General features: G+C 50.5%; 1 protein-coding gene across 1 annotated transcript in view; it reads right to left on the bottom strand.

Moving 5' to 3' along the window:
* The window catches only part of LOC146789978 (tektin-5-like), an 881,871-nt gene that overhangs the window by 624,975 nt on the left and 234,258 nt on the right, over positions 1-22,638 (bottom strand). Inside the window, exon 4 of the mRNA XM_085631236.1 lies at positions 13,838-13,981. Within this exon, the coding sequence (XP_085487362.1) occupies positions 13,838-13,981 (144 nt within the window). The remainder of the gene's footprint in view (positions 1-13,837; positions 13,982-22,638) is intronic.

Raw genomic sequence — 22,638 nt, 5'->3', positions numbered from 1 at the left:
GCGATGTAAAGGATGTTGCGTTGTAATGACTGCGTTGTAAAGGTAGTGAGATGTAATGACTGCGTTGTAAAGGTTGTTTACCCAGGGACAGCCAAGCACTATCGACGTTGAGAGTGTTAGTGTTGTTCAATCTGTTTATTGCTTTTGTACATTTTACTTCACTCATGTAGGGTTACAGTTAAGAGAAAAGAACGATGACAGGGGCGCAGTAAACAATCACTGCTTCAGTGCGTACATGCATAGCAGTAACTTGCAATAATATTGGCAGTGCCATCAATAACATGAACAAAGATACTGACCGGAGGCAAGAGATCACTGCAGATAGAACCCCCATATGCAAGCCATAAGAAGCGTTTTTACAAACGATTACTCACAACATTAGTTGGACCCGCCCCACGCGCAAAAAGCAACAGTAAACTTGCAAAAATAGGCCATTGAGAACTGCAGCCAGTCAATAGTGAGAACACTAATGAAAGAAAAGGAAACGTAACAACTTTCATGCCAGCCCCTACACCCACCAGTGAACCCGCCTCCAACCCCCCAGTTGTTGGTTGAATAAGTCATCCGTGCTCTCCCTCAGAGGTCTCAGCTCTAGGCCACATGCAGCCTAAGGTGCGCTCACCACAGGGGAGCATCTACTGAGGGCCGCGCTGCAGTTGTCTCACCTTTTGGGGCGTCCGTGTCTCCGGTGATGGGGGACCAGTAGCGATTTCCACATGTAGCTCAGCCATGATCACATCCCAGCTGCTGGCACACGGATATTTACGGAGGCCTTTGGCATCTTCCCTATGCAACGCAGTGCCCTCCGCTTATGCCCAATTGGGGATTGAGTGCGTCCAGACCTCAAGCTGCAGAGGATCAGGCGACTTCCACCTGCGCGTGATCAGTTGTTTACCCATATTATGCCCAGATCTATTTAGCGGCACGTGACTTTATGCTTTTTATCCCGCTTATATAGACTAAGTACACACACTTCCCACGTATAGAGGAGTTCTCTTTTAGTGCAATGCACCCGGCAGGTATGTACACCGCACCAGTAGCTCTGCAAATGTATGCACGCCTAAAGCATGTGCACAACGTCTGCGTCTACCAGTCGGCAGCGGGGACAGGCAGCGTTCGTACAGTGAAAGAATTTATTGATGTTGGCCGGGTGAGGTTGGTTCTGTGCACTACATACAGCTGTATCAAGCAGAAGTGGGCATTGCAATGGATATATGTAGGGCTTTCAAGCACAGAGGCCCACTCCCTGTCTGTGCAGGGGCAAGACAAGTCCGCCTCCCAATGAGTTCACAAGGAAGTCAAAGGCTAGGCTGTCTGGGTGTGCAGAGCCGTGGCAAACCGTCTTACCAGTGCCAGCCCCGGCCCATAACACGTAGCTATTGTACAGTTAGGTGAATAGGTAGTTCTTGGGTCATATCTCCCCACTTCTCTCTCGTTGCCCCAACCACTGACGCGTGGAGAAGAAACTGACGAGGAGGAGGCCATCTTCCTCCACCAACTGCTCATAAGTCAGAAACTCGCTATCCCTGTACAGATCCCCCAGTATCTGTATTCCCACCGCAGGCCAATTTGCCAATTCCAATGCAGTGATGTGTCTCCGACCAACCGGATCAGATGGATCAGCCATGCAAGGCGCAAACCAGCTCAGTCAGAGGCCGCATGCATCCGAGTGGAGTGTGAAGCGCAATGTGACACCTCAAGCGCTCCAACAGGGCCACACGCTCACGCCGTGCGTCCTCCAGACCATTGTTAGTTGTGGGAGGGGAACATCCTTTACATCGCGGTTAGTACACCGCAATGCAGTTACATCGCAATCGTTACAACGACTGCGATGTTACCACGCCAGTCTTTACATCGACTTGCGCTAGATGGCGTGCTAACATTACAAATAGTGTACACAAATAGTGTAGTTTACTATCCCAACACCTTCCCTACTGTTAAGTGGACTGGAGTTGGAATAGTAAATTATGCTTTTCTAATGTTAGCACGCCATCTAGTGCAAGTCGATGTAAAGACTTGCGTTGTAAAGGCATGGCGTGGTAACATCGCAGTCGTTGTAACGACCGCGATGTAACGGTACGCGTTGTAAAAACTCGCGTTGTAACATCGTACATCCGCTGGCAAATGTCCCACCTAACCAGTCTGTCAATCTGTACATGCAAAGAATGGGCCGCAGAATAAAAGGAATACACCCTGGCGGTCTCATTAGGACGACGCCATAAGTCTACCAATCCCTGAACCAGTTATGGAGCACCAGGGCATTTGAGGACGCGACTGTACTGGGCAATGGAGGGAACAAGCAGTCCAGTTCAACATCTAGCCCACTATTAAAATCTCCGCCCAGCAGCAACAGCATCCCACTCCAGCACGAAAAAACACCAGCAAGCGCAGACAGCAACTGCGCTTGTCCTACATTGTGCGAGTAGACTCTGCCTAACAAAAATACTGACTGTCCAACCTTACAAATACAAATCTGCCTTATAGGTCTATGACTGTGTCGCCTGGCTTAAATGACGTAACCGGGCATACCAAAATCAGTACTCCTCGGGCGTGGGAGGAGACATTAGAGGTAAACATCTGACCATGCCAGCGGCGCTGCATCTTAGTCATTTCGGGGCGTAATAATTGGCACTCCTGCAGTAGCGCGACTTAGACTAAGTGCCGCTAAGGTATGAATAAATGGTATAACTACGCGCAGGGGTATGTAACCCGTGGACACTCCAAGTGAGTATTTTAATGGGTGCCATGTATGCTGTTAAGTGTGATGGAGGGGGAGCACAAGAAAGGGTGCTAATTGGCAAAAGTAGGCAGCGGCAAGGGTCCCCCAGCAGGGAGGGCAAGGGTCGGAGGGCCATTCAGCACACATGAAACTGTGAGAAAACAGCATATGAGAAAAAGAACAAGACTAGAACAATGAATTCCAGATGTGCAGTACACGAACTAGGCGTCTGCCAAAACCCAGCTATGACGAACATCAAGATACTGTACAAAAACTGTGTGCAATGGGGGTCAGCTCAGATACCAGAGGCTGCGGATCCCCTAGAGTATATACCAACGTGTACAAATAGAAAGCAGTAGGGTAACCTGCTAACCATCCACTTTGTCAATGGCACCTGCGAATGCAAAAGAAGAGGTGATTACAAAGTATGCAAGGTGGAGTTCCATTAACTCAGGTCTGCATGTGCCCTTAGGGTGTAAATGACCAAAGCAAGACCTGGGTGGTCACACTTCTCACCTCACATGATAGAGAAACGGTAGGTAAGGTAAAGATCAGTTCAAATAATGTCATAAGCCGTAGGTGGGGTAATCTCTGGAGGGGGCACAGAGTTAGCCCTGAGCCATCATCGCTGGAAGAGCGAGGCAAATAGGGTTTGAATGTCTCGCGTCATCCATTAGGGCAGCAGTCTGCTTCAATGCCCTGCACCGCTCTGCAATTATTTGCTCCAAATAGGGTGTAGATTTAGGGGCCGAAGATCGGCACGACCCAGAGCAACAGCGGTGGCGGCGACCTCCAGAGTGCCCCTCGTGTCCGATCTCAGGGTGCCAGTAGAATGAGGCCCACCGGGGAAACGCCTGGTGCCCGCTACCGCCAGTCCGGCCCTGGATGGACAGGGAGGGGTTCAGAACAAAGTTACCGTAATTGCTGGATTTTTTTTTTTTTTTTTTTAAGGTTTTATATAGCGCTGGCTAGACCCGGAGGTATCAGAGCGCTTTACAAGAGTATCAGACAATAATTGCAGGTTACATCTTTACAAAGGTTAAACAGTCATTAGAGCATGGCAATATAGTGACAAGTAAGGTTGAGACAAACAAAAAGGAACATATAGGTCAGGGAAAAAGCAGGCAAAGGGAGAGATTCCGGGGGGGGGGTAAGAGCAGGGGAAGTAGACAGAGAATGGAGGAGGGAAAGAGGATGGGAGGGTGAGAGACACAGCATGGCAAGAGGAGGGGGAGGGTGACAGGGACACAAACCTGTAGACGAGTCAAAGCTGCGCCCAAAGTCCAGTAATCTGTGATCCCAGGGGGAGTGGTATCATTACCCCATCTCTGTTGCGAGAGGCTCCCTAAGAGCAGTGGACTCTCTCAGAGGGGTCTCTGAGACTCCAAGCCTACTTACTGGGTCCTTCCCCAAAAGGGGAGAGGGAGTGCTTTGGCCAGGGGTGCCATACCATACCTCAATTGTGAGTGGCTCCCTTGGCGCTGTGGGCTCTCTCAGCGGGTACGCTGAGACTCCAGCGTATATATCTTGGATCTTTCCCCAGCAAGGGGAGAAGGAATGCTTAGTCAAAGGGCACAAAAGGACAGGGGGCTAAGCGGTGTAGCGGGCAAGGGGAAAGAGTCAGGTGAGAGGGGAAAGGAGCAAAGGAAGTAGACAAAGAATGAAAGAGTGCTGAATGGGAGCAGATAGCTAGGAGATAAGGAAAAAGCAGGGTAACAGAAATACGTTGGGGGAGGGTGGGTGGGCGAGACAGGGAGACGGGGAGAAAAACTGTGCCCAAAGTCCGACTGGGTAGGTGACAGTCAGGGTATGAACAAAGGCCGATCTCCTCAATAGCTGAACAGAGCAGCTCCATCGGGCGTCGGACATAGAGCTCGGACTCCGCTGTCAGGATGGAGATCAGGAGTATGCTCAGAGATTGTCATTGTGCGTAGATTAGGTGGTTGTCGCTTCCATTCCTAGATGGAGGGCTGGTCTGGAGAGACGCAGGAGAGTTTGCCCAAAGACCGGCTGGGTAGGTGATGGTCAAGGAGGGAATCCATAGCCCATCTCCCCTTTAGCTAGCGAGGTAGCTCCACCGGGCATCAGTCAAAATAGCTAGGTCTCAGCTGTTGAGGGAAAGATTTCAGGGAAAATGTCCTGGAGGGTGAGCAGGAACAAAGTCGGGTGAGGGCTGATCAGGATCCGGACGATGATCCATAATTTTGGACCAGGAGAGAAAGAGCATTGAGGAGGGTCTCACTTGGGCGGCCATCTTGAGGTCAGGCAAGGGGAATGAGACCTTGAGGTTCAGATTCAGACAGTCCCCATTAATCTCTATAGCCCAGAAGGAAAAGTGGGTGTAAGCAAGCCAGTTTATCAGTTCTGCAATATTCTTTAGGGCTCTGTATTTCCGCAGTGTGAACAGTTGGAGGCCTCTCGTTATTATCTGTAATCGATGTCTTACTCGGTCGCCATTTTAAAGTCAGGCACCGTTCATCCGAAAATCATCTTAAAGTCCCATTTGGATGTAAAACGCCAAAATATATTGCAAGTTGCAGGCATTACTATTTTAGCGCTTAACTAGCATAGCGGTAGCAGGACACCAAACGTTTAAATCTGTAAAGCAACGCTCCGTATTGAACGTGGAGCTGCCATTTTGCAATCTGGTTGCTTAAGATGAATAAACATCGCCATAGCCTCTAATAATGCCAGCAATGCCGCAAATACCTCGTCGAGCGTGCGCCCAGACTTAATCTCTTGGATTCGGTGTCGGATCCTCGTTCCTCCGGCCCCAGCCCTCTCAGGCGGCAGCGGGACCAATGCACCTTCAGGCCTCACTCTTAGCAAAGCTGGCAGCGGTCTACGAGGTCACGAAGTCATCCCCAACTACACCGCAGTAGCTTCACGGGGCTCCGCGGCTACCAATGCGGTGCGCCCAGCTGCGATAGCCAGCCACTTGCCTTACGTTTCTGGGGGTCAAGGCACATCACAGTCCGCACTGGGCGCAACAAGCTGTTCAGGCCGGTCACACTCCGGTGTACCCGGCGCTTCACCACGGCGCCAATCCGCGCCCGCAGTCAGTGCACGCTATTCACTGGTTCCAGACAGCGCTGTCTGCCGCACTGGTGGACAGCCCGGTGCTTCTTGGTCTTCGCTGAGTTGCGGAGTCATTACGCTGCCCTCTTAGGGACCCTCGAGGCCATGAGGCTGCGGTCCCCTGTCGCTACTGATCCAGGACTCACCAGATGATTGGTAAGTCCAGGCAGCCAGCGGGGGCACCAGGTGGCTCCACAGCTCCAACTGCAAGGCTCTCTCTATGTTATCTAGTGCGGGTCCGCCATTTTTGCCGCCACCATGCGATCTTGGCTGGGGAATGGATTACATGCTTCAAGAAAAACACAGCAGGTATCAGCCTAGCGATAAGAAACATTAAGAGTCTGCTAAGCAGTCTAATTGGAAAGCAGACTAACACGGTGTTCACCCAAGCTCGCATTCCAGCAATCATGCTCACAAATACCCAGCATGACGGTGTTGCATTTAATACGCACAGACATCTGATCTGGACCGCCTTGAGAGAAATATTCCCTGACCGCTCAGATGTAGGAGGGCTAATGGCAGAGACTATGAAGCCAGAGGAAAGCATAAACGATTTCCTAAATAGAATTAGGGGAAAATGGGGACAAACCGGACAGCCGTGGACCAATACGGGCCCACAAGTCACATTTTTCTGTAACATTTTGAAGAAAGGGTTAACCACCGAGATACAGAGCGGGCTGGATAGTGTAGTTGGTTTAGAACCAAACCCTGGCGGGAGATACAAGTTCACATACTCAACTACCACAGGAAAAAGTGAGATGAGGATAGAGGGAAGCAGGAGCAAACCCAAAGAAACACAACAAAATTAGTGCACCAAAAGTAGAAAAAACCTGCCCTTGAGGTGGCAGATATGGCTGCAGCCGTGCAGATGGCACCAGTCACAATGGGGCCTCTACCGGAAAACTTTGAGAGTTCCAAACAGGTAGTTCAGGAGCACAAACAGATTATGGTAGTGGAGACCAGAGAGGCTGGTTGCAACCAGACATTAGACAATGCTACTATTGCCATAGGTAGGGTCACCTGGTAGAGGCATGCTGGATCAAGGCCTTCCATGAGCAGCAAAAACAGCAGAGGTTAGAGAGCCAGCACCAGCTGCCACAAAACCCCATGAACATCTCTCCTCAGTACCAAGCACAGGGTAATCAGAACGCATCATATACTCAGTCGCAGGGAGGTCCCAAGTCGCCACACAAGCGCAGCAGGAATCAAGTAATTGGTAAAGCATGAGGCAGAAGCAACCACAGACAGGCCACCCAGCACAACACGGACCGGGGCCACAACCCCTGCAAGGAGGGGTGACAGTGTGGGGAGGTAGTGCCTTCACACACCACAGAGCCAAAATTCAAAGCAAAACAGACACCCCGGCAGATGAAGACAGATAGTAATAACGCCAATGACTTATAACCAGCACTCTCCTACCCTCTTTCCCAAACAATTGTATCGGAGCAGAAAGGACTACAGACAGCATTGGGGGTCCAGAACGTTTTTGCTTGCTTCCAGGAATTCTGGGTTGCTGTGGGCTATGTCGATCACCAAGTGTGGCATCAATGATGATTCAATGGGAGCACAGAATAAATAGGCCCCACTCTGCTGTTGATCCCCTAGGGCAGGGTTCACTGGCTACACCCCAGAGGTAGGACAGACTGATGACGGGGCGGGAAGAAAAACTGGTTAAAAAGCCAACACCCAGGTTCCAAAGCCAAAGTCTAATGGAACACATTCCAATCACCAAGGCAAAAGTTCCCCATTTCTGGACATCATGACTATGCTTAACGATTCCTTCATGGCGTGAAGTCCCCACAGCACCTCCAAATCCTCTAAAAGCCTCTGAATCCATGGATGCCTCCCTTTAAGAATGAAGTTATCCTCAGTGATAGAAACAATGTTCTTCTTGCGACTGGGATGATGGGACCATAAAACTCCACAACCCCCACACGTGAGAGTTAGAAAGCTAAGAGGCCTCGGTATAGAGTGACCAGCCTTCTCAGATTTGCCCAGACAGTTCTGTTTTTTTGGTCATCTGTCCTGGCACATTTGCCAAGGTTTTTGAGAGGCCACACTGAACTAGCACCGGGGAAACGCCTGGTGCCTGCTACCTCCAGTCCGACCCTGGATGGACAAGGAGGGGTTGAGAACAAAGTTACCGTAATTGCTGGATGGGGCAGAGGAATGGATTACATGCTTCAAGAAAAACACAGCAGGTATCAGCCTAGCAATAAGAAACATTAAGAGTCTGCTAAGCAGTCTAATTGGAGAGCAGACTAACACGGTGTTCACCCAAGCTCGCATTCCAGCAATCATGCTAACAAATACCCAGCATGACGTTGTTGCATTTAATACGCACAGACACCTGATCTGGACCGCCCTTAGAGAAATATTCCCTGACCGCTCAGATGTAGGAGGGCTAACAGCAGAGACTATGAAGCCAGAGGAAAGCATAAACGATTTTCTAAATAGAATTAGGGAAAAATAGGGACAAACCGGACAGCCGTGGACCAATATGGGCCCACAAGTCACATTTTTCTGTAACATTTTGAAGAAAGGGTTAACCACCGAGATACAGAGCGGGCTGGATAGCGTAGTTGTTTTAGATACCAAACGCTGGCGGGAGATACAAGTTCAGATACTCAACTACCACAGGAAAAAGTGAGATAAGGATAGAGGGAAGCAGGAGCAAACCCAAAGAAACACAACAATATTAGTGCAGCAAAAGTAGAAAAAACCTGCCCTTGAGGTGGCAGAGATGGCTGCAGCCGTGCAGATGGCACCAGTCACAATGGGGCCTCCACCAGAAAACTTTGAGAGTTCCAAACAGGTAGTTCAGGAGCACAAACAGATTATGGTAGTGGAGACCAGGGAGGCTGGATGCAACCACACATTAGCCAATGCTACTATTGCCATAGGTAGGGTCACCTGGTAGAGGCATGCTGGACCAAGGCCTTCTATGAGCAGCAAAAGCAGCAGAGGTTAGAGAGCCAGCACCAGCTGCCACAAAACCCCATGAACATCTCTCCTCAGTACCAAGCACAGGGTAATCAGAACGCATCAAATACTCAGTCGCAGGGAGGTCCACCAGTCGCCACACAACCGCAGCAGGAATCAAGTAATTGGTAAAGCATGAGGCAGCAGCAACCACAGACAGGCCACCCAGCACAACACGGACCGGGGCCACAACCCCTGCAAGGAGGGGTGACAGTGTGGGGAGGTAGTGCCTTCACACACCACAGAGCCAAAATCCATAGTAAAACAGACCCCCCAGCAGATGAAGACAGATAGCAATAACCCCAATGACTTATAACCAGCACTCTCCTACCCTCTTTCCCAAAAAGTTATACGGAGCAGAAAGGACTACAGACAGCATTGGGGGTCCAGAACGTTTTTGCTTGCTTCCAGGAATTCTGGGTCACACAGCACCCCCAAATCCTCTAAAAGCCTCTGAATCCATGGATGCCTCCCTTTAAGAATGAAGTCATCCTCAGTGATGGAAACAATGTTCTTCTTGCGCCTGGGATGATGAGACCATAAAACTCCACAGCCCCCACACTCGAGAGTTAGTAAGCTAAGAGGCCTCAGTATAGAGTGACCAGCCTTCTCAGATTTGCCCGGACAGTCCTGGTTTTTTGGTCATCTTTCCTTGCACATTTGGCAAGGTTTTTGAGAGGCCCCACTGAACTAGTTTTTATGAGCTCATAGTTAGTCTATCGGGGTCTCCAACTTTTTCTGTATTGAGAACTACTTATGCTCAATGAAATGGTCTATTCACCGTAGTGCCTAGGGGTCTGTGTTTGCTCCGTTGGTGAGCACTGTCTTCAAAGCATTCTGCAGCCCTCTGCGATGTAGAATTGTAAGTCCTACTTCTGTCTTTGTGAAAATGTCCAGATTTTTGGGCTTTAGAAACTTGGTCACCCTACCTCAGAGTGATAACGAGTGAGACTCCAGTTGGGGGTTCACTCAACCTTTCAAGGTGGGGTGGGGCCCGAGAGAGAGGGGACATGAAAGGGACAGAGGCTTACCAGTCTCTACCCCTGCTCCAGATGGATCGCAGAGCACCAGGTGTGCCCCTTCCAGGCCCAACCCCATTCCAAGCATAGTCTACTCAAGTTGTTCGAGCCTTGCAGGCACCAGTCTGCCCTGATGGTTGACTCAAAAGGGGGCATTATAATTAAGGGGGGAATATCCACAGAGCAGCCTTTGACCCTCTCCCTGTGGGGCAAGGGAAGCAATGAATGGTGTGGCTTAAGGAAATACCCAAAAATAAAGGTGAAAAAATGCCCAAAACGAAGGTTCCAGATACAAAGCCGGGGTCGAGATCAGCCAGAGCCAGGTTTCTGAAGCTACGAGGGAGGCCTAGTAGACATGGATGAGGTTTCAAGGATTAGTTCAATGGAGGGGGTGTAGTATGAGTCATGGTACAGTACAACTGATCCTGTATGTTCACGGGTTAGGAGTAGAGAGCTTCAAGATGTTTTGCTGCCTTCTTTAGACTACTTGGTCTGGCTGGTAACGTCTGTGCAGGGAAGGTCAGAACTAGCTGCAGGGCACACCAACAGAGCTTCAGCAGGGACTTCAGACTTGTTCCTACCCAAAGAATACAGAAAGCACTCAAATCCATGTTCAGCTCCATGTTCTGAAAGCACCAACAGTAACAGGTTTCAAGCAGGAATGGTTCCAAAATGATGATCAGTGAACTAGGTTGAAACCACAGTTTATATTTACCAGTCCAGGCAGTTGAGCAACACCCAATTGCTGATCACTTTCCATCAAAGTTCAAAATCCAACAAATCAAGCTGGAGCCAATGTTCCATCTTCAGGGGTGATTCTGGGCAGGACACCGCTTTCCAAAAACTAGTGTGGTGGCCAATATCTACATGTAGCTGATCAGGTACCTTCAAGGGCCAGTTCTGTTGGGAGACCATGTGTATTCTTTAGAATGCAAAGAACAGGAATAACGATAAAATGGGAGATAGGCCTGCCTATATTGTCCTTTTTGGAAAACATTGTTCCCCCATCTTACAACCATCAACCTAAAAAAATTATATTCACTATCAGAAAAGGGTAACTGTAAAGACAGGTGTGCCACTTGTACAATAACTTATGAAATGCTGCCACCGGCAAGGACTTGTGCAAAGGCCATCAGGGACTACAGGAGATTATGGGAAGGGAAGACTATTAGAGGGTAGACACATCTTCTAAATAGCACCAATGTGTACCATTTCATTAGGGCCCTACATACTTTTTCAAGAAGAAAGTTTTTGGGGAATGCTTGGGATCAAAGAGAAAAATTGACGGGGAAGGCCCAGCTGCTCAGATAATTCCGGATCTCTCTCTCTCCCACACATACACACACACACATAGATGTCCACAAGCGCAGCACACAGACAACATTATTCTTTATAGCAATTTGACAATATTATTTTGCTTGAAACAAAAAGTTTCTTTTCTCGACACCTTGCCATTATTTTCTGCTGCTTAAATATTTTAATATCAAGCTTTCTCAACACAAAGGGCCTAATTACGAATCTGGCGGTCCGAGGGCCACCAGACTTGCGTGCGGTCCAGCCACCGCTGCGCCTGCGGTCCGACAGCCAAAGTTGCAATTCCGCAGTCACCAGGGGATTGCCATTCCCTGGTGGAGGCACGGCGGTCTGGGCCTCAGTAATATACTGCGAGTTTCAGGACCACCAGCAGTGCCATGGATGTCTATCCTCCATGAAAATGCTGGTGGCCCTAAAACACAGGGGATCCTAGCTCCCTGTTTCCCATTTGCACGAGGATGCATGCAGGGGGGACAGCATGTACCCCCCCATGTGCATGCAGCCCAGTTCCTGCACGGCATGGACTTTACAGTCCATGTCATGCAGTAAATATTTTTGGCTTTCCCATTGCGGTGCCCATTTTCAGAGACAACGCCGTGGGCCTGCCAACAAAAGCCCACCAGACATGAATAAACTCATAATCTGGCGGGCAGTGGGACCCTGGGCCTGGCGGAGCGGGCCATCAGTGTGGTGGTCCACTCCTGTACCACCAAACTCGTAATCAGCCCGAAAGTGTCTATTTGGTAACAAGTTCAAGTTTTACAGTACTACACTGAAATGTTTTTTTACACGACTCAAAATTTTAATGTGCAAAAATGGTTTAAGTGCTATAAGGATAACAGAAGATCCATTAATGCTCCTCTTGCGATCAAGAAGTGCATTGTCTGATTTAAATGTTATTGTAAAGACTGGATTACTTTCCACCTATGTCAGACAAATGAAAACAGCAAATGGCTTGGGGCATGTCCAGGCAACAAACAAGGAGAATATACTCTCTGGGAGCTACCACTTAGGAGATGACAATAATAAAACTACTTCCCAGTAAATTGCCATCCAAGCTGCAGAGGTGCCTGGATAGATTCAGTTGACAACAGAGAACAAAGCCCTGGCTCAATTTCTGAGATGGGATGAGGTTTAAAGCTAAAAAAGGAAGACTGAAGCTGGCACCCTGCCTTTCTTTCCATGCACTAGAGTGAGGAGGACTGAATCTTAGATGGCTGCTCAGAGGCGCCAAAGGGACCCAGACAGAGCTGCAACTCCATAATTACCATAGGCCTGGATAAGGACAGCAACTGCATAATTTTCACAGGCCAAAGATTGTGGTTGCAACTTCCAAGATTGTTATAGACCAGGCCAAGGCCTCACCTGCCTGAAGTCCATTTGGGAACACAACTGCTGTGACCACTGTTGGCCAAATCTGGACTGCAACTGTCCTCTGCCTCTTTGGGGCCCCATCACAGCAATCATCGCAGAATGCCATGGCAGATGGACGTGTAATGCAACCGGGTTTGCCTGCAGCACAGCAAACCTGATGCACACTGTGGCACCACAGGAGACATGCAAGAGAGCCTCCTGAGCCTGCAAGGGACAGGCAGCTCAAGGTCTTCAACTTGCCATTCCAGTACTGCAAGGGGGTAAGATAGAATACTGAGTGCTTATTTGACCATGAGCAAGAAAAGGCTGCACTTGCACTTGATTCACTCTATATACTGATTTCTCAGACTCAAAGGCACAGAGGATACGGGCGACCAAGAAAATAATTAGTAGAGAGGAAACGGGGAATTGTAGGACCACAAACTTGACTCCTACCCTGTGACACTAACATGTTTAATGCATTGCACTGAGGAGTATTTAGTAAAGCGTTGTCACTAAATGGAATAAGACACGTTAGAACGCATGCGTTTACAACGCATGCCATTACAAAGCGGTAATTACAACGACCACGTTGTTACTACGCATACCATTACAACGCAAGTCATTACAACGACTTGCTGTAGGGGGAGTACTGGAGTTTGGAATAGTATAATTTACTATTCCAACTCCAGTTTGTGCAACATTAGGGAAGGTGTTGGTTTTAAAATCCAACACCTTCTGCCCCTACAGCAAGTCGTTGTAACGACTTGTGTTACAATGGTATGCAATGTAACAAGGTTGTCGTTGTAATGACCGCGCTGTAATGGCATGTGTGGTATCGCATGCGTTGTAAACGATGTTTACCGATTAAATGTAATGTCTTTTTTTTTTAAGATAAGCAATGGGCTGGACACTACCCTGTGAATCAAGTGCAGTATGGGTTGCACTTGGCCAGGTTTGCACAGCCATAGTAGGGCAGGTCCAAGGACACCAGTGGCAAATAACCCCATCCCCAACTGTTTGGGCCCAGTAGCCGCTTTCTGCCGTCTGGGCCCCTGCATGAGGTTGACAGTATGAATTATATAAACATGACCACTGGAGCCTACTGCCCCATTCAATGAGTTGAGCATTTCATTAAAGTTGACATTTATTTGCTGATGTTTTTAATAAAATGAAAAATCGCATCTTTAACATGAGTCCCGCTTTTTGAGCTAGGGGCAAGTCATGGATTGTGCTGCTGAGTGATTCAGGAGCAAAATTTCAAAAGGACGACTTGGGATGAAATTTACATCTACATTTGAAATTAAAATATACTATAAAGCGCAAGTGTGAAACATATAATTACTTTCGGTACACTTTCTTTTACACTTACGTGGCGTCTACATTTTCTACTCCTAGGAAATAGCTAATATCTTCTGAGGTGTTCCTAAAGTTGAAGCACTTTCTGTCAATTTCCTGTGCTACCTTTTTGTCAGTAAGATCCATCTCCAGCTGATGCTGAGCAGTTCTGTTTGCCCTGCAAAGAAATCAAAGATCATTGACTAGGTTGTGAGGATTCAGTCAAAATAACTGATACGTATTTTCCAGGACAAAACAAAATATACCAACTGACTGAGATCATTTCCATACAGTGCACACATGAATGGGAATCACAGTTCAGCATTATCACACATTGGTGTGCTTGGATTTAGTGTTTGCAAAGTGTGTCCTAATGAATGACCATGTTTGCATAGCAGGGATTTCATTTAACAAGTAAGTGCATTCAGGTGATTGTCCTCTTGGGTGAGTGTGGTTGGACCAACTGAACTAATATAACTGAAAATATTTTTTATTAAAGATAAGTCTGGGAATGGAAAACTTGTATTCGATGTCGTGTGGTAACCCCCAGAGTACACTGTAGGCTGGCATCTGCCACCGTAACACAAATTTCACAACACTGCCCACCAACGGGCATCAACCTCTTACTGGCAGTGGGGGTGCGGGGGCTAGGGTGGTGTGGATAATGCAGCTAGTATACTTAATGTTAAACCTGTAAGCTGTGATAATCATCACCTCTTCCAATATGTTCCTATATTAACAGAAGCATTTATTTAAGTGGATACTCTGAAAGGAGCATCTATTAGAACACCTTCAAGCCCCTGATGAACACACTCAGGGCACTGTATGGTATACCGAGAACCATCTTAAAGATTCATAATCTCCTAACTAGTTGTGCTCAGATTAATTCATTTATTTTCAATAGAATCCTCTTATATATGCCCTCCAGTGCCACCTGGTTAACTTTGAAACTGGTGTGGTATAAATATCAGAAACAAACTCTACCCAGGATGCAAGTATATCAGGTGAGTCGGCGACTTCCCAGAAAGGTTTGCTGGTGTTCTCCCACTAAGAACATGCTGATTAAAAACTTGTCAAAATAGTGCAATTTTCATACTTTTTTCAAGTAAACCACCAAGACCGCCAGCCCACAGACGGATAGTAAATGAAATCATCATCATCATCATCAAACTTTGGGGGCGTGGCCAAGCCGGCTACTATGGCGGTCGCAGTCTGCTAGGGCTCTCCAGTCGGGCCGGCCAAATGACCGACTCCAGGCGTTGCTCCCACTAGAAAATGCAACCCTGGGTGTCGGAACGGCTCTGGCATCTGCTGCCCTGAGGAGGCACGACGCAGAGAAGGAGAAGTGCACCGGCGGCGCGGTGAGCCGCCGCACCGAGACCCAGCGACACAAGATGGCGGCGAGCGGTCCCGGAGCTTCGGGACGGTGACCCTGGGGGAGGACTGTACCGGAGCAGGCGCGTTTCCCTGGGGGTCCCCGTCGGGGTGATCCCGGTAAGGTGCCTGCGGCAAATCGAGGACTCGATCACCCCCCCACCAGCAGCGGTGCAAGAAGGCAGGGCGGCCATGACTCCAGCGGCGCGCGCTCTACGCGTTGCCCGGCCCCGCAGGTGAGCGGACGCGCCGGTGCAGACTAGAGCCGCTACATCCCCCTGGGGGCACCTGGGGGCAACGATACCTACGGTGGGAGCGGAGCAGCGGGGGAAGCCCTGGCATATATCAACGCTGGGCCGGGACGCCTGACCTCAAAATGGCGCCCGGCGAGACATCGCTGTAGAGGAGCCTGAGACCAGCACCAGTGGGACGCCCTGCCTCACAGGGAAGCACACAAATGGATGGCACTCGGAGTGCGAAGTGTACACCGAACCCGTGACTGCCAGCAGCGAGGGGAGAAGCGCGTGGGGACAGAGCCTGTCACTTGCTCTGACTACTGACCCCCGAGATTGACGGCCGGTGGCTCCTTGGTGGCGAAGGCAGGATAGCGGAGTGTCTCCTAGACCTATAGCAGCACTCGGAGGCTACGGCCAAAGACGCGGATCGTTGGTGCGGGGTCGCTCCTGGTGAAGCCCCCCTGCCTCCCCGGGGAGAGAGGAAGCCCGCGTCTTCAGCTGACGGACGCGGCGCACGGAGGTGCTCCGGCCGCGACGATGGGGAAGCCCAGGGGGACACAACAGACGACGGTCCCCGAGACGGCCCCGGAGAGGATGCCCAGAGCCCGGACCTGGGTGGGCGCAGTGGAGACGCAGCCTGACTCCTCGGTCTCCGTCAAGCTCGACCAGGTCTTGGCTGCCATTGAGCATTCCAGAGTCGCAATGGAGGAGCGACTCGGAACGCTGGCGACGGACGTCAGCCTTATCCGTGATGACCATCGGAAACTGGTGGATAGAGTGAAGGACGGGGAGAAGAAAATGGAGGACATACAGCCAACGCTCGACAAACACCAGCAAACTCTCCAGGAGGTGCTGCATCGCCTCACCATTATGGAGGAACGGGCGGACGATTTAGAAGGGCGCTCCCGGCGCTGCAACATTCGCGTAATAGGGCTGCCCGAAGGAATCGAAGGCACGAACCCCCTGCAATATCTGGAGACATGGGTGAAGTCCTTCATTCCGGAAAAGGATCGCTCCGCATTCTTCTCTGTGGAAAGAGCCCACAGGGTCCCGGCTCGCAGACCGCCTCCAGGGGCGCCCCCAAGGCCGCTGATAGCAAAGTTCCTCCACTTCCGGGATAGAGATGCGATACTACGCGCGGCGCGTGTGGCGGGCACCCTGCGGGTCGACAACCAACGAATAATGGTGTTCCCGGACTATGCTAGAGCAGTTCAACAACAAAGGGCCTCCTTTCTGAATGTAAAACGCAGGCTGCGTGAGAACAATATTCAATACTCTTTGCTTTTTCCAGCTCGCCTCAGGGTGGTCCACGCCGATTCTACTGTGTTTTTCGCCAACGCCGCGGAAGCCCAAGATTGGGCGGACCTGCATTGCACACGACAGTCTAGAGCGGAGATCGCAAGAGACCCATACCCTAAACCTTCACGATCCGGAAAGCGATCACAACGGCGCCCACGGGGTGGAATGAGTGGCAGAGATCGCGCACACACGCAGGACTCTCCTGACCTAGAGCAAATTGTGAAGGAACGAAGAGAGGCTCTACAAGCGGTGATCGACTTACAGGCATCCCCCCTGCCGGACGACATCGACCGGCCACCGCATATCTTTACGTCAGAGGGGGAGAATGACAGTGACGACACACTATCGGGGGAGAACTCCGTGACGCCCCCCATGGTCACTCCGCAGACAGCGGACCTCATTCTAGATGAACAATCCGACTCCCGAGCGAAATGAGAGGGGACTGCAGACACTAACATCGAGCTAAGTACACTTCCTTTCCCACAGGCCGAACTTTGACCCCAGTTTCGTTACTTGCTATAACAGGAGCAACGTCCATTTCCCCTGATCACGGCCCGATTCGCAGCCAGCCCGGCACGCATGCTCCGCCGCCCCCTTCTTATATTGTTGTACCTCCCTTAATTGGGTAAACCAGTTTGGACGCATCGTTCCTGACGATGGGCCCTAGGCATTGGGAATGTTCCCCGACCCTGTTTGTTCAGTTACATGTCCCAGTTCAACACTTTCCCACCCCTCACATGGAAGGATACGGACCCCGACATTCCCCGCTTATGCTTACACGGCGTCGGAGGACACAGACACCCGCAACCAGCTGGGGCGACCGCGCTTTGTGCACTGCAATGGGCATAACTCCCGCGCATGGCGTACAGATGTGGAAACACGACACCTCATACAACACACACTGATGTTACCATCCTTACCCTGAATGTTAGGGGGCTTCATACTCCACGCAAAAGGTATACGGTGTACTCCTATGCAAAACGGCACAGCGCCCCGATAGTCTTTCTACAAGAGACGCATCTCATTGCAAAAGAGGTGGGGAAACTGCAGTCGAAATGGAGGGGGCTCATCTGCGCCACAACATACTCTGCGTTTGCGCGGGGGGCGTTGATCTGGGTGCGACCGGGAACCCCCTTCCAGGAGCTTCGGAGGGTGGTCGACAAAGAAGGTAGATATGCGCTGCTGGAGGGGCTGTTGGACGGACAGGTAGTGCTTCTCGGCAGTATTTACGCCCCCAATGTGGACCAAGACAAGTTTTGGGACCATCTCACGGGGGTTCTTGCCCCATTCGCTTCCGTACCGTGGGTTCTGGGAGGAGACTATAATTGCACGCTTGACTGGAACCTTGACCGCTCCCACCCGCCCCCACTGCACTCCCCGGCATATAAGCAAACTGACCGCTTCCGGGCTTGGATCGCCCACTGGGCACTCACCGATGCTTGGCGAATGCGCCACCCTCTGGTGCGATTGTATTCCTTCCACTCCATCCCCCACAATCTACGCGTCCGTCTTGACCGCTTCTTATGCTCGGCGACTATCTTGCCCACGATTACCCACACGGATTACTTGGGCAGGATCATATCCGACCACGATGCCCACATTCTCCAGTTACACTGGCGACCCCCACACCCGCCGGTCCCCACGTGGCGCTTACCACGGGACTGTCTGTCGGACCAGGTCTTCCGACACGATCAGGAGAATAGCATCCAAGACTATTTCGCACGCAACTCGGGTACGGCATCCTCCAAGTTAGTGGAATGGGATGCATTTAAGGTGGTGGCCCGGGGTGAGTGCTTGAAGCAAATAACGGGAGTTAAGCGCGTACTAGAACAGGCCCTAACCGTTGCGGAGCGCCGTCTGGCGACCCTCACGAAACAGGATGCCACATCCGCAGAGGAGGTGCGAAGTGTCACCGAGGCAAAAACTGCCTACCAAACTGCCTCCACGGACTTACGGAAGTACAACTTCCGATCTTACGCTACACGGATGCATAGGGAGAGGGATAAGACGGGCACTCTATTGGCGTGGTTAGCCAGGCAGGACACGGATGTCAAGCCCATCACTGAGATACTGGACCCTGGAGGGTTGGTCATACGTTCTCAGGCGGGGATTCTGGGCGCCTTCCGCGATTACTATGCGGAAACCTACTGTGACCCAACTTCTACCCCGCAACCTGTAGTGGATCGATTCCTCGATCCCCTACCCCTTCCAACGATCACGAGGACAGAGAGGGAGGCTCTGGACACGGTGATAGCCTCGGCGGATGTGACACGGGCCCTACGTGCCCTAGCCCGAAATAAGGCTCCGGGATTAGATGGGTTCCCCCTAGAATATTACACGACATTCTCCGTTCACCTGGTCCCTCGATTAGTGGAGGTGTTTGCGGCAGCGCTGAAGAAGGGAGAGCTGCCGAGATCCATGCGAGAATCCGTAATTGTGACGTTCCTGAAACCGCACAGGGACCCACAACAAATGGCCTCCTATCGTCCCATATCGCTGTTGTCCGCCGATTGCAAACTCCTCGGGAAGACCCTTGCGGATAGATACGTACAAATCATACGCTCCCTGATCCACCCGGATCAATGCGGTTTTATACCAGGCAGATGCACCTCACAGAACATACGTCGGGTTTTCCACATCCAGGATCAAGTACAGGGGATATACCCTCGAGCGGCCTGTCTCATCCTAGACCTTGAAAAGGCCTTTGACTCCCTCACATGGCGGTTCTTGTTTTCGGTGCTGCAGCGAGCAGGCATTGGGCCCACCCTCCTGGCTTATACGCACTTACTGTACACCGGGCTGACCTCGCGGGTGCGCCTGGGCCGGTACATCTCGACGGAGTTTGCGGTTCAGAGGGGCACGTGACAGGGCTGCCCATTATCCCCTCTGCTTTTTGCTCTGGCGGTGGAGCCTCTCGCCATCCGACTCCGACGGGAGGGGGAGAGCTGGGGTATCCCGATAGCGGGCACAGTGCATAGTGTATCTTTGTACGGTGATGACCTGCTGATCTATGTACGAGACATTACAGACGATCTGACCCCCCTCTGGGAAACCTTGACGGAATTTGCCGCGGCCTCGGGGCTACGGGTGAACTGGGATAAATCCACGATATATCCGCTGCATCCAGACCTACCCCCACAGGAAGTTCGCCTTGGGGCTCAGCAGGTGCCTTGGAGCGCGGAGGCCCCCCGATATCTCGGAATCCGTCTTTACCATTCCTCCACAGATATGTTCGAGGGCAACCACGGTAGGGCGTTGGCGAGTCTTAGGGCCTCGGTCGGATTTTGGAAGAGCCTCCCACTGGCGCCTATTGGGAGAGTGGCATTGGCCAAGATGATCATGGTTCCAAGACTGCTGTATTTCTTTACCAATCTGCCAGTAATCCCGCCCAAGGCCTTCTTCCGGGACCTCGACTCCCTCCTCAGTGCGCTCATTTGGGGGGCTGCCAGGCACAGAATAGCCCTGACAAAACTGCAGCTGCCCACTACACAGGGTGGCTTGGGAGCCCCCTCATTTGAAGCCTACTTCCTGGCAGCACAGCTGCAATGGCTGTCCCATTGGACGGCAGACAGGTACACGGTGGAAACTTGTACTGCTGCAGGACGGATATCGATTCCGGAGATCCGTCGCCTGCTCCTACCTGGCACTCAGCCAAAACGCACATACCCTCTACAGGTGTCAGTGGCACGTAAGTGCATGCTACGGATACACCGCATGTCCCCGGGGACCCCGTTGTATTCCCCCCTACTCACCCTGGTGGGGTGGCCCAAACAGGAACGCTACTACACAAATAATGCGCTCCGCATGTGGACGTCGTGCGGCTTAACGGAGGTGGAGTCCTTTTTCGAGGATGGGCGACTAAGACCATTCCATAGCCTGATGGAGGTGTACGATCTCCCCCCGGGACAATTTCTGCTGCACCGCCAACTCCTAGATAGCTACCGACCATATCAAGACCTAAGTAAAGGGGAACCACGCACGCACCCCGTTATCCACACGATCCTACACATGGGAGCTGGGCGCCATCTCACTACATGGCTTTATAAGGCCATACGGGAACTGGTTAACAAGCCACTAGATTCCCTGCGAGCCACCAGGGAGGCTGAAATTGGGCGGGCACTGCATGACGGGGAATGGGGGAAAGCTCTGAAATACCCTAAGAAGGTCTCTAGGAACGCACGCTTTAAAAACATTCAATATCACATCCTACACAGGGCCTATCTAACCCCCGCACGCCTCCAGCGATTCTATCCTGTGCCCCAGATGTCAAGCGCGGAATGCAGACTTCCGACACATGTTCTGGAGCTGCCCCATCATAAAAATTTTCTGGCACCACATTCACACTGCTCTGGGTACTCTCACGGGGCTAACTTGTATGAACACTTGGGAAGCTAGCGCCATAGGCATCTTTCGCACAGGTAAACAGCACAGGGTGCAGACTCGTTTCCTCTCCCTAGCAGTACTCTTAGCTAAGCGCAGCATCGCTATGCACTGGCGTTCTCCCACTGGTCCACCGTTGGCGGCGTGGGTGGGAGCTACCCACAAGTGGGCGGCGGCTGAGGAGGAGACATTACGGGAGGAGGAGGTAAAGGGGACCCGCAAGCACCCTATATCGATGGAATGGGCCATGCTATTGTATCAATTTCGACAGCTTTCCCCGGGCGCTGACCCGAGTGGCAGCCCCCCTACGTCGTCAGCCCCACGCACACAGTCACAGGCCCTACCCAACTGATCTCTCGGAACCCCACCCACACAAGCTCATCGCAAGCCCTGGCGCCTGGAATGCGGTCGCAGCCCTCGGCCGCACCCACTAGGATAAGCACACACGAGTCGCAGAGGTGTCCTGCCCAAACAACGCTGTATACCGTCGCTAATGTAACTGGATATATTCTTCCATACCCCTTCCTTAGTTTATGCCCGTGTTCCACCCCAGTTTCTATGCCATATCTGGAACCCGGACAACAGGATATAAACATCATGCTCTCTCTATACCCTGTTTATGCTCCTTGTTTATGTACAAGCGATATACACAGCCATTCTGTCCCACTACTGGATGTACACTCTGCTATGTCTATCTGAGGGTTGTGTATGATGGTCAATGTCTGAAATATGTAAATGGCAATAAAAATAAGTTTAAAAAAAAAATCATCATCATCACACTTTATTCACATATATAAAAAATGCTTAAAAGTACATACAAATTCTTTGTAAACAACTGTAAATACAATAATTCCTCCTTTTCGTTTTGCAATGAAATATAATCACATTTAAAATCTATAAAAAAAATATAAAATACAGGACCGTCACATTAATTATTCAAATACTTCCATATCTACTTCACTCTGTTTTGTTTTTTATTTTTATAAAACAGATAACCTTCTAGTTTGTATTGCAGCTTGCAGAAATGCTGCAATTGCAAAACATACAAATGGCGTTTCTAATTGTGAAGGACTGAAAGAGCTAAAACATAATCAGTTAGGCTAAACTTACGCAATAACGGTACAATGTACTGTCTCCGCTCTGTTTGATAAAACGTACAAAAGAATAAAATATGCAAAGTTGTTTGGTTTGCTGTAGCATTGCATGGGCGCCCAGAAAGTTGGTTTAATGAGTAAGTGTTTGATGGCTAACCCAGCATTAAGGGAATATAACCTAGACGAAACCTAACCAATAAATATCGATGGAGGGGATTCGTAACAAAGAACAGGTAAGAAGAGGATCCAGACAGCACAGGCGGTGAAGCATGATATAAAATTACTGTGCATTTTGATATATTCCTCTCCCATCTTAACTGGTTTGTTTTCGCCCAGAAAAGATCTTTTAATCTTGATTTAGGGAAAGCTGCGCAGCTAAAAGGGGTTTCAAAAAGAACTTCCAGACCAATGGAAGTAAGAGATTGTTTCACATAGGTAAGCCATGGAATTAA

This window comes from Triturus cristatus, chromosome 10, assembly GCF_964204655.1.
Source record: "Triturus cristatus chromosome 10, aTriCri1.1, whole genome shotgun sequence".
NCBI classification, from domain to species: domain Eukaryota; kingdom Metazoa; phylum Chordata; class Amphibia; order Caudata; family Salamandridae; genus Triturus; species Triturus cristatus.
Note: the sequence above shows the minus strand (reverse complement) of the source record. Positions and strands in the feature narration are given on the sequence as shown.